This window comes from Tiliqua scincoides, chromosome 3 (assembly GCF_035046505.1).
Source record: "Tiliqua scincoides isolate rTilSci1 chromosome 3, rTilSci1.hap2, whole genome shotgun sequence".
Taxonomy (NCBI): domain Eukaryota; kingdom Metazoa; phylum Chordata; class Lepidosauria; order Squamata; family Scincidae; genus Tiliqua; species Tiliqua scincoides.
The window spans coordinates 130,665,599-130,678,149 of NC_089823.1; the positions used below are offsets into that span (position 1 = coordinate 130,665,599).

A 12,551-nucleotide genomic window follows, 5' to 3' on the forward strand; every position below is an offset into this window, starting at 1 on the left:
CACGGATCTGTAGAGAGGCCATCGAAATATATAAACATCGTAACAACATGAAGAGAAAAGAGGAAATGCTTGGCTTTAGTCATGCCTGGCTGCCGGTGCTCAGCAAAATCAAGATCTTAAGATTTAACAAGGAACAGGTTGAAGGAATGGGTGTCTTTAAGAAGGTTGGAAAGGAACAGTCTGTTAATAAATGTATTGATGAGTTAATTGGGGCTGGGAGCTGCTAGTTAATTAAGGAAACCTGACTATATAATCTTGATTTTTGTCCTTACATTCAGATGGGATAATTCTGCTGGAGCATTTACCTATGCTTAGGGCTTATAAGCTAGGATACTTCCTCAGTTCTTTCAGGCAGTGGAGAGAGATCTTTTGAGCTTTTAGGTGGCAGCATAGTTGGTTTTATTCCAGTGAGAAGGCCCTGCATAGTTGGGGGTGAAACGCTGGGAAACATTTTAGTTTTTTTGTGCGTGTGGCCTGACAGCCCAAAAATGAATTTTTATTTTAATGATGATTCTGGCCACAGAAGCCTTAGTTTGTACCTCCCTGAACTTGTTTTTTAAAACAGCTTGTTAAACTTGCTTAATGAAGGATAATAGTACTGCCTATTACTGATGGTGCTCAGGTGGTGTTTCAAGGAAACTTCCAGTTGGAGAATTCCACAACGATGGCAGTGCCCAGCAAGTTCTATACCAGGGACAGCAAATACAGAATCCATACTGCAAATACCAACTCCCTAGTATATGTTGTTCACCCTATGGATGAAAGGTTAATGCGCATGTTTATTCATCAAAGGACAAGTATAGTATGTGATGCCCCTTATCTTAGCCTGGCACTATGAGACTGGCTCGTGTCACTAATAGTCATGCAGTATCTTCTGGGAATGTATTAAAAAGAAAAAAATCCCATTATATTTGCACCCTGTAAAGGGTGCTGATTGCTAAACACTGGATTGTGATGTCCAAAGTTGGCCGGCTCCCTATCATTAAAGCAATGTGATGGGACGAGGAAACAGTTGCATAAACAAACCTTGTGTTTGTGTTCTCAAAACAGTTGCGCAAACACAAAGTGCTTGTGCTCTCACAAATGCATCACTTTTTTTTTTTAAATTGATTTGCAGAGCAAACAGATCTAAAGAACACACGGAAAGATGCCTATTGGAGTCATTTCACAGAAACATTTTCGGTTTGTCACTAAGGATGGGCCACAATGAGGCCAAGTATGAGAAGCCCCAAATGGGAGCCTCCGCAGCATCTGCTAACATAGCAGGTAAGAAGAACCCAGCTATCCATATAAACCTGCATCACTACTCTTTCTTTTATTTATTGCTGTTTAGATTATTCCTACCTTGCTGTTTGAACCCGTTTTCCAAATCAGCTTACATTAAAATAAGTATCCTTTAAACAGCAATAAAATACGCTGAATGGCTCCACTGTCAAGCCTTTGCTCTTCCAATGTGATGAACCAATATAGCCTACCTACATTATGTAGTAAAACACAGAGCCCAGTCCTAGCCCGCACCATTGGCGACCATGCAACCGTGCCAATGGGGTGTGTGCTGCATCCAATGGTGGGGAAGCAATCAGGAGGCCTAGGAGAGGTGAAGCAAAATATTTTTCCTTTGCCTTTCCATAGGCCTCCTGGTTGCCTATGGGTCTCCTTGGACTTACACCAGCTGTATAGTAAGTCAGAGGAGTCAAAAGGGGCTGGGTGGGTTCAAAAAGAGGGAAAGGATCCTGTTGCAAGTTGCTGCCTCTGGAATCCACTCCCTTCCATCCACCAAACCATCCAGTCCTCCCCATTCCAAAACATCCCCTGCCCTCCCCCTCCCTGCCCACTACATGCCCCCACCACCAACTTACGGGAAGCAGTGAAGCTTACGGGAGTAGCTGCAGCATGTGCCACACCACTGCCCCTTTGTGGCAGCAGCCATATGATGGTGGCCCAGCTTTTGCACTGCCATTAAGGGCCTTGTGCTGTCAGAACACAAGTTATGGCAGCACAAGGCCCAGTTAGGATTAGGCCCACAGCATTGATATAGCCCTTTGAGAATTCAGAGCCCTTCATGTATACTCTCCTCCTGTAATCCTTAAAATGACTCTATAAGGTAGATTAGTATTGCAGCTCCCCTGTTGCAACTGGGGAGTTGAGGCTGAGGGAATGGTTAGTCTAAGGCAGGGGTGTCCAAACTTTTTGGCAGGAGGGCCACATCATCTCTCTGACACTGTGTTGGGGGCCGGGGGGAAAAATTAATTTACATTTCAAATTTGAATAAATTTGCATAAATGAATATATTAGAGATGGAACTTATGTCAATGAATGAAGGTCTTGCAATAGCTCAAGGGCTATAAAAGGCCTTGCACAAAGCAAGGCTGGACTTTCCATAACTGCTGTTGCTGCATCACTGACATGAAACAGCAATTGGTGTAGGGAGCCCTCGTCTCACAGCTCACACGAGAGATCAAACAGTCGCCTTCATGCTGAGAGCAGTTGTGTCCGGCCAGTATGGGCTCCAGTTATTCTTTGGAGGGCCAGAGGCTCATTGAAGACTGGGGGCTCCCCGAGGGCCAGATTGGGAGACCCCCAGGGCCACAAGTGGCCCCCAGGCCAGGGTTTGGGCACCCCTGGTCTAAGGTCACCTACTGAGTGTTTGGCAAAAGTGAGATTCAGGCAAGGAATTAATAGCTCAGTGACTTCTCCTGTTCTACACAGCCTCTCACATTAGCAGATGTGTCACTGGAAGGAGCAGAGGAGCTGGGGAGTCTCTGGGAATACATTAAGGTTGGTTTGTGGTGGGTCAGAGGCCTGAGGAACCCTGGGCACCATAGTGCAATACGATGCAGAACAGTGATGTTGTAACCGCAGGACAGCATCCCCATCTGATCAAGGTTTCCTTTACAGAGAGCTTGTTTTATGTCCTCTGGGCTTTCCTGCCTTCTGCTGGCTGTTGCTGGTATTGGCAGACCGATTTTCAGTTTCATTCCACAAGAGCAATGCACAGGGCTCATGTGAAAACCTTCCAGGCAGAGCAGATTTGCAAAGATCATTCCTGATGATAGCAATGATGATCTTTCACTGTGGTGAAGGAAGCAATATTTCTGCTATGGCTTTTTCAATGCTCATCCCTCTTTTCTTCCAAAGGAAGAACTCAGCGTACTACTCACGGTACAGAAAAATAATGAAAAATCCTAATAATTATCCAATTAACACATTCTTAGTTGATTAGTATTAACAGTATTTATATTGCTTTTCAACAACAACAACAAAAAGCGGTTTACAGAGAAAATCAAATAATTTAATGGTTCCCTGTCCCCAAAGGGTTCACAATCTAAAAAGATAAAGAGCACCAGCAAACAGCCACTAGCAAAGTCACTGTGCTGGCGGGAAAAGGGACCGTTCCTCTTCTCCTGCTAAACATAAGAGGAACACCATTTGAAAAAAGTGCCTCTTTGCTCTGTTAGCAGAGGATTACCCAGATTAATAATTGCATTCGTTTTAGTAGACTGATTAATTAATAGTTTAAAACTGCATTCATATATAAATACAATATTTCGGAAGAAACAAAGTTTTCTTTCCTTGCTCTTTGAAGATGGACACATTTTGCAGGCATTATGTTTTTTAAAAGCATGCCCTCATGACAACTGAAGAACATGAGAGGGGGAGTTAGTTTAGGAAAAAAAATGCTGGGGAAGATATAAGAGTTTTATAAAATTATGTGGCGAAAGTGAATAGAGGTAATTTTTTCTTCTCTCTAACAAAACGGGGGGAGGTGTCTTTCAGTGCAATTGACTGGTTGGAGATTCAGGACAGACAAAGACAGTAAATACAGTGGGCCCTCGATATCCATGGGGGTCTATTCCAGGAACCACTGCAGATACCAAATTCCACAGATGAGAAAATTGCAGCTGGAGGGCCTCAGAACACCTCTGGACATGACTGAAAGGCACTTCTGGTTTGTGCCGGCAATTTCCGGTCACATCCAGAGATGTTCTGAGCCCCTCCAGCTGTGGGCTCAGCATCCATGGATACTGAAATGTGCAGTTGCCAAGCCCACATATAAGGAGGGCCCACTGTACTCCACATATACCAGTAATGCACTGTTTCATATACCCCAGAGTAGAGACGCTCAAGTAGACATATAGGAAATACAGGTATCTTTCTCCTGCAGTCTTTTTTCCAGAATTGGGTGAGGGTGCACGTTAGGTTCAGGAACCCTCAGTAGACCCCCACCCCTTATCTTGAGAAAATTGGGATGTGCAATATGAGAATTCTCTTTCTTTGATTGATCACTATATAAGCACAAATCCTACTGTGTCAACAAGAGTGATAAATTGCTTGCATGAACACACCTTAGGAGTTATGTAACAGCACGTTACAGACAATGGGAATTCAAATGCTCAACAGTATGAAGATCTGCCAGCAGTCAGTTTCATTATTAAATATAATGATAGGCATTTTGCTGATGGAAGGATGTGTACAGAGGAGAGGTTAGAACAGAAAAAAAAACCACGTACATCTGTGTTCTATTACCATACAAACAATTTACTTTATGTGTGTTCCATTTGCAGAGCAAAAGTCCCATTTCGTGCTTCTGTATGATAAAGGAATATAAAGCTACACTTCCTAGAAGAGACATTCACAAAAAGACATTGAATGTGGCTTAGAAATGGTAGCCAGAAGAATCACCTATCTATTTTATATATGAAATCCTTGTTTTGATCTCTTTGTTCATGACTCACATGGACAATGCAGGGGAATAAGAAACACACAGATGGACAAAGTGACTCCTCCAGCCTTGGGAGCCTCCTGGATGACACAGATAGAGAGGTCTGCAGCCTCACGGACCGAGCCTTCAAAAGTCTGTGTGTGGCGGAGCTTGAAGCATCTTATACAGACTCTGATCCGATTATTTCACCCAACGTCACCCATCAGCTCTCTACCAAATTCTTCCAAGTCCCACGGAACCGTGCCATCAAGAAAAGCACCCTCTCTAACAAGCTATTGTCAAAAAGCATGGAGCATTCAACATTCCAGCAGTTACCAAAGAACACTCAAGAAGAAAAGAAAGCTGTTGTAAACATTACCCCAAACACAAGGAGGAAGCTGGGCTTGCCAGTGCCTGGTCTGCGCAATTATAAGCATACCTCAAAAGTCTCCTCTTTGATAAAGACCTTTGATAAGGCTGAGAGCCCAGAGTCACCAGCAATAGCCAAGCAGCCACTTAAAAACAGTTTGCCGAAATGTCCGTTAATTGGTGGAGGCAACCCAGCTTCTTGGGGTAGCAAAATGATTCTTAATATCCAAAAGGAGCTCTCTGAGTTCTCTGATGGAGGCCAAGATGTCACAAATGCCAGTAGCAAGCATGAAATGCATAAGAGACACAGCCAAATGGATCTTGTCTGTCCAGGACTGCCTAGCTCTTATCCTTCTCAGGTGGACTCTTTAAATATACCCAAGTCCAATGTCTTGAAAAAGATGGTGAAAACCCGGACAGAGAAAGCCAAGGAGCCAGCTAGAAGAGGCAACTTTCTCCACAGTGAGAACAGTGCTTTTGAATCATGGAATGCACATCATAAAAAACAGATTGAAATTGGGGGATCTTCTGAAATTATACCCAAAGAAGACAACCTGACATCCTTTAAAGAAACACTTTACGTTAAAGAGTCCTGTATGCCTGAACACAAACTATCCCCCATTAAGGGACCTATAATTTTAGAACAGGATGTCTCATTAGAAAAAACTCTATCCCAAACCTCTCTCTCTCCAGTATCTCTGTCCCAGAGACCTTTTCCTCCACTGTATACAACCAAAGACACTGTCGAAGAGACATCATTATCCCCTGTTTCTGGCCTGTCAGCATCTTCATCCAGGATTCCTTTGCCACCACCCCTCACATCCAAAGTCCCCTTTCCATCAACACTAGTACCCCAGGTTGTTGCTTCACCACCAGCGCTAGTCTCCAAGTCTCCCATCACACCTCCATCTTTGCCTCAGGTTTCTGTTCCACCAGAAGTTGTATCCCATAGTAATGAGACACAAGTTCCTCTGCTTCCAGAGAAGTCTAAGAATTCAGAATTTAAGCCAGAGCGGGAAAATGTTTGCCCGCCTTGGAGGAGACAAAAGGCTAACTATGGGGGAATGGAGATGACACAGAACATTCCAACAGAAGTACTAAAAATAACAGATTCCTCGCATAGAACCTTACCTGGTGCCACTCCTTTGGCTGAAACAGTTGAATCCAATGCACATATCCCCTCATCTGAGGCCTCTTCTTTCAACATCACAAAACTTCTAACTCCCGTCATAGTACCCAAGCAAGAGAATGAGCCACCAGAAAGTCAACGATTGCTTGCAGCTCTTCCCGAATCAGGAGGAGGAGCGAAAGACTCTGAGGACAGATTGCTTTATTGTTCTCAGAACAATTATAAGTCTAAAGCACCAAGTTTATTATTCAACTTGAAAGATATCCGCAAACGGGTCAAAAGCACTTATAGCCCATCTCCTCTCCTAAGAACCCTTGAAGACAAAAAGAAGATCAAAGAACAAGACAACATAAAAGCAGGTTTTGGAGCAGTCAATTTGCTAGAAGAAAGTGGTCAAAAAATGATAGAAAATGATGAAATAGCTTATAAGCCTGCTGAACAAATGGACAGCACTCCAGAAAAGGAGAGTGCCCCCAATTTAAATGGGCATCTGACTGACGATTATCGGATTTTGAGTTCACCCCTGTCAAAAGAAGACACTTTGAGTTACCAAAGTAGGCATCGTTTATGGCAAGAAAATTCCATGGACTTTGAGGACTGTGAGATGGTCTCTGTGACTGACCTGCATCCAAGTGAACATAGCACAAGTCAACACGCTCTTTCATACCAATCTTTCCCTGTAGATGCAACCATTGAGCAGGATGTGTATGCAGACACGTTCCATTTGCAAGATCCTAAAAACAAACCTGTTGCTACAAGTCAGAATGTTGATATGGAACCCCAAAGATCCCCAAACCTATTTTTCACAGTTGAAGAAAACATGATTAATAATGAAAATGAGGCCTGTCCAGCAACTGAGAAGGAACATAAAGGCAAAACAAGCCCCAGCTCTTCTGAGCAATCTTTTATTTCTGTCGTAGACCAGCCATTTCAGGAGGATCAATTTTTTCTAATGCAGCTCTTTCAGAAAGCATGTCTTCAAGAGAGCCAGAGAAGCAAGGACGAGAAGAGTGAGGAGGAAAACCCAAGTTGCAAAGAAAGAGAACAGGCAAGCAGGCAGGAGATACTGCATGATTATGGTCAAAGCAACTATGGCTCAAGCATGGATGGAAAATGTGAAGAGAAGGAAGAGCATAGTGAAAAGGAGAATGCCTTACAAGAAAGAGCCTTGAAGAAGAGAGAAGGCAAATCAAGAAGCATGGATTCTGCATCGGAAGGCAAGTTGGAAGAGCCCCTGACACCAACTTCATCAAGTTCATTCAAGCCCAATATGTTTAAGATTAAAGACAACACATTCAGGTCAGCCCCTGTGATAAAGGCAGTCAAGCTACCTCTACTCAGGTCTATGTCCTGTGAAGCTGCCATTTCTAGCAGTTGCATGGAAAGCGAAAAGCAGGGTTATGGGCCACTTCGAGACACCCCAGATATTCAAGAGATGGACTGGTCTTTGACAAGAAACAGGCACTACCAGAATGCAAGGGATGCTGCCACAGAAAGAGATGCTGATGAGTCAGGGCCCATCCCAGCTGACATGGTATCCGACAAAAGCCCAGAATGTCTCTTTCGAGAGGAACTAGAGAGGTTTCATACACATGGACTGGTGGGGGATGATGAAACAGCTAATATTCCTGCAGTATTACACAGAGATGAGAAACGATTGGTTAGAGACAAGGAAAGATCCAGAGCTGGAAAAGTGAGGCCTAGTTCTGCCTGTCAATTGAGTCTTGCCTTCAAAGGGGAGATGGCACAAAATAAGCAAAGGTCTCCTCTAAAAGAAAAAATAAACTACTTTAAGAATAATCTCTTAGCTAAAGGCAGAGGTGGTTCTTGTGCGAAGAAAATCATTCAGACAAGATCTCCCATGGTGCTGGAGAACCAGACACGTTCTCCTGCTTCCAGTGATGCTTTTGGAGACCTTTCCTCTGCATCGGGAAATCTGACAAGTTCCATTATACCAAGTCCAAGGTCAGTCAGCATGGTGCAATCAGCCTTTACGAGTCCGTTATCGGGTACAACAACAACCTGTGCCACTACACAGGGTGAAAAAATAATAGATTCCTCTCCACACCACAGAGCAGCAAAGAGTGGAGATACATCTTCGGTCATGGAAACATTAGAAACCCTCTCTGGAGATGCCGACAGTTTTCCGGTAACAAACGAGAGACTGCAGTTGATGGGGCAAATGGCAAAGACAGCAGCCAAGCCACCTGCTGTACCACCCAAGACAGAGAAAGCATTACGGCGAGCAAAGAAACTGGCGAGCAGGAGGAGGAAGACAGAAGCACAAGAGAAAAAAGATCAGAATGAATCATGCTGTGGAGATATGGTACCCTTGCCTCTGGGCCCATCTCCACTCTCCCCAGCATGCCTTAATTCACCCTCGACACCTTTGGAATCAAACCTGGTGAGGCTACAACCAAGCCCACCAGAAAGTCCCACACACTCTTTACCTGCAACACAACGTAAACTCCTTCAGGATCCAGATTCAGGGGAATATTTTATTGTCGAGTTGCCCGTTCAGTTAAAGACCTTTTATGATCCAGAAAGTGGCAGATATATTCAAGTCTCAGTGCCTCCTTCAAAAAGGAACTTGTCTCAAATGCCCTCCTCAGAGATTCTTCCTCCCCCTTGCGCCTTGTACCCCACAGATGTCCCCTTCAGAGTTTCATCTGTTCCAGTCTTAGGGTCTCCTTCTCAGTTTTCCGAATCTGTTTCACTTATGCAAGGATCACTTGTGGAATCATCTTCAGACTGGCAACAAGATGGCCGGTATCCAGAACCTCTAGATAGCCAGCCCTACATTGATTCTGCAATGCCTGGTGTTCGCAGCCGAGAAGCTGGTGGGACACAGTATAACTTTGAAAAGGATATGAACCTTTCTCCCAGTGCTGACATCATTTCAATGGGTGCACTTGAAGATTTTGCTTGTGAAGGTGTATCGTGAGAACAAAAGACCTTGGCCTTTGTTTTAGAAGCATAAACATATGCACTTTACAAGCACACACACCCTCTTAAACACCAGGACATACTTAGAAGGCTGGATCTGAGTGTGAGTCATGTTAGACAGAAAATTGACATTACAGAGGAAATTTGCAAAAGGGACAACCTTCCAATCATGAAATGAAATGATGGACAATATGAAGCTTCCAATGACATCTGCTGCTTCTCTCCCCCATTTCTTGAATGCCTGAAAAGAAATAGTGAAGAGCAGGTTCCCTTTTGGGGAGGGAAAGAGAGAAAGCAGGGATTTCAACTTTATAGATGAAAGATACTGCATGTGGTGATAAGAATCAAACAGGTGATTGAGATTCACTTATAGCCCAATCCTACCTAAATCCCGGCTGCATTGGGGGAGAACATTTTGGGCTGCTGGAGGTCTCCTCAGGGTCAGGGAACATTTGTTCCCTTGCCCCGGGACGAGCCCCAGCAGCCACTATGGGAATGATTGAGAATCAATCTCAAAAATCTTATTCATCAATAACCATATGCGGGACACTGGAGGCACAACACAGAAACATTTTGCCCTGTGTCTGCAAGAATCCCGGAATATTTGCACAAGGTACTCTAAATTGCTGCTGGAGAGTTCCGTTGGGGTGGATTGTCACACATACTGTTCATACCTCATGCCAGGCTCGTGTGAAGAAGTACACCCTGGTTTAAAATTTCAGATGTGGAAATGGAGTGGTTCCTGTATTTTCACTGCAGCATGTACACTTTTCATTGTTCTTTTTTTCACTGCTTTTCTTATGGTGCCACTCCAGGAAGACGGAAATCAGCTTTTGCCCCATTCTTTTGATCTAGTACAGTTCTGTGCCCACATGCACAAGCTACCAACTATCAGACTATTACCTAAAGGAAATGGCAAGAGATTGCACTAGAAGGCCAGAAACCCTGGACCTAAAATAACTGAGATCCACTCAACTCTTTTTTTTTTTTTTTTTTTAAAAAGCATGTGTTTTCTATCATGAATGGTCACCTAACTGAAAGGGAAGAAGTTCAGTGAGCATGGCAAAATGGATGGCTAGATTCCAGGGAATGTATGCAAGCCTTTCAAAATTAATGTGCATGCCTACAAATGAAACACAATAGAGGGATTTCCAGTGGGCGCAGTCCTGGCCATAATGAGTGCCCAAATGGACTGGCAGGGTATATATCTAATCTCAATAAGTGCATCTCTTTGGGAGACCGATAACTTTTAGAAATGGTCTTTGGAAATATACAGGTATAGTCATGATAACTCTGGTGCCTCTTTGCCTTCTGCAATCCCATATATGAGGAATTTCATACTGCCTGGTAGAGATTACAAAAAATTCTGTCGCCTGTAGTAGAAAGGTATTTGCTCATCCTGACTGTGTATCTTACTCAGAAGAATCACTCTCATGAAAGAGATCACTGTAAAAGCTTTGTAATAGCCTTTGCCCAGTTTTCATTTTTAAATAAAGCAAGTTTCTATGCCTCATGGTAGTGGAGATAGCTTTGAAAGCATCAAAGCAGTCATTGGTAAATAAAAAAAAAGCATTGTTAGGGAGGTCTGGAGTTTCTGTGCCTTCCTCAATGACTCCTCTGCCTCACAATTCTAGTGCTCACCAGCTTTGTTATTTTTTTCCCACCACAAAGTTGTCACACATTTAATCAAAATTCTACAAAATCTTGGCAACCGAGTTTGAACTAAAATAAGTAAATACTGTAGTAGCTCACCCCTTGGATAGAGGCTCAAAGCATGAGGACTTCTGATTAGTGTCCAGTTTATAATACAGCAAAACCTTGATTGTCATTCACTTGACTTTTATTGCTTTGCTCTTTCAACTGTTTTCAATTACAGGAGCCCCCCATATCCATGGGGGGATATGTATCAGTGCATTCAGTTATCCAAGAATCTGCGAATTCCCCACTCCATGCTCATTAATGTTGTTTTGAGGCTTACCCCACTGTGACAGTGGTTCTTCTTTTGCAGGGCTATAAGCATGCAAGTGCAGAACGATGTGCAGGCAGCCTGAATGCTTGTAGAGATTAGATCAGGGGTCTCTAAACTTTTCGGCCAAAGGGCCGCATCAAATACCTGGCACAGTGGCGAGGGCCAGAAAAAAAAATTAAATATAAAATTTAAATAAATGCATTAGAGATGGAACTTAGATGAATGAATAAATGAATGGGCTCAAATGTCCATGATTTCTCCAAGCATGAACACAGCCCAAGAAATAAAGCACACACTTAAATGGACCCCCATTCCCCCACCCCAAAAGCACAACTCTGGTTGTGTTTGGTCAACTGAGTCAGAGGCTCTCGGGATCAGAGGCTGGCTGTGAATCAGATAGAGGCTCTCTGCGGAGCGCATCTGGCCCCTGGGCCGGGGTTTGGAGACCCCTGGATTAGATCAAACAAAACATAACGTATTTTAAAAACAGTTGCAAACCTGCTCCAGAATAGGAGTAAGTAAATTTATAACAGTACAGGAGCCAGCCAATCAGTGCTGTACACATGTGGATTCTGTACTAACTTGAAGAATCAGTATTTCTTGAGCCCAACTGTAGAGAGAAAAAGGTTTGTTTAAACAGAACATGGCGAGTATTTCCAGAGTCATCCCACTACTCACATAATGTTGCATCTGTGTTTATTCTTGATGTTAATATTAGGAAGAAAAAGAAATTTAGAATGTATCAGATTCAAGAGTTTTAGTTTCATTACACAGTTGTTTATAAATTATTTGCAAAGGTTGCTACCAGAATCTGTTAAAAAACAGATGTCAAAATATCCCAATACATGAAGCAGATGGATACATATAAAAACACCTAACAGTGCAAGCCTATGCAAATTTAAGTCCCATTGTAATCAGTGGAGCTTACTTCTGGAAACTGAGTACAGGATTGCAGCATTAATCTTGTTTGTGGCCAAGGCAGTTATAAGACATTGTTTTGAAGGAGTCTACAACATGAAATTTTATGCAGCTTTAGCATATGAGGCTGCATTTGCTATTATGATTGAGTCACAGATACCTAAAATAGATGTTAATAAGCTAACTTGCATGGAAAAGCTATTTTCTTGCTCAGGTAAATTTTATATGGAAGACTGTAAATTTTTTGTGGAAGATGGAGAAAATTCTACCATTACCTTCAGCTCACATATACAAAATGTATCTTTCTACAAGATCCTGCGAAATTACTCCCGTAAAAATCCTGAGTCCGATATCTGGAATCTGTAGGTCTGAAAGCTATTTCTTAAAGAATAGACTCAAAATAATTAAAAAGTCACTGAAGAGAAAGTTTTCTTGAAACTTATCAAGAACGAGAAGTCATTTTAGAACTATGTAACGCAGCCATATCACTCAGCTTAATGACATTTATTTTAGAAGTG

The 12,551-nt window shown here is 42.8% G+C and overlaps 1 protein-coding gene across 4 annotated transcripts in view; it reads left to right on the forward strand.

Annotated features, from left to right (window-relative positions):
* C3H10orf71 (chromosome 3 C10orf71 homolog) overlaps positions 1-12,551 on the forward strand; it is a 49,281-nt gene that overhangs the window by 23,733 nt on the left and 12,997 nt on the right. For 3 of the 4 annotated variants that reach the window (XM_066622646.1, XM_066622649.1, XM_066622647.1), the window contains exons 2-3: positions 1,118-1,266; positions 4,566-10,659. In XM_066622646.1, the coding sequence (XP_066478743.1) occupies positions 4,744-9,144 (4,401 nt within the window). In that variant the 5' untranslated portion in view covers positions 1,118-1,266; positions 4,566-4,743 and the 3' untranslated portion in view covers positions 9,145-10,659. Of the gene's footprint in view, positions 1-1,117; positions 1,267-4,565; positions 10,660-12,551 lie in introns of those variants that run through there. The other variant, XM_066622650.1, reaches the window with a different exon arrangement.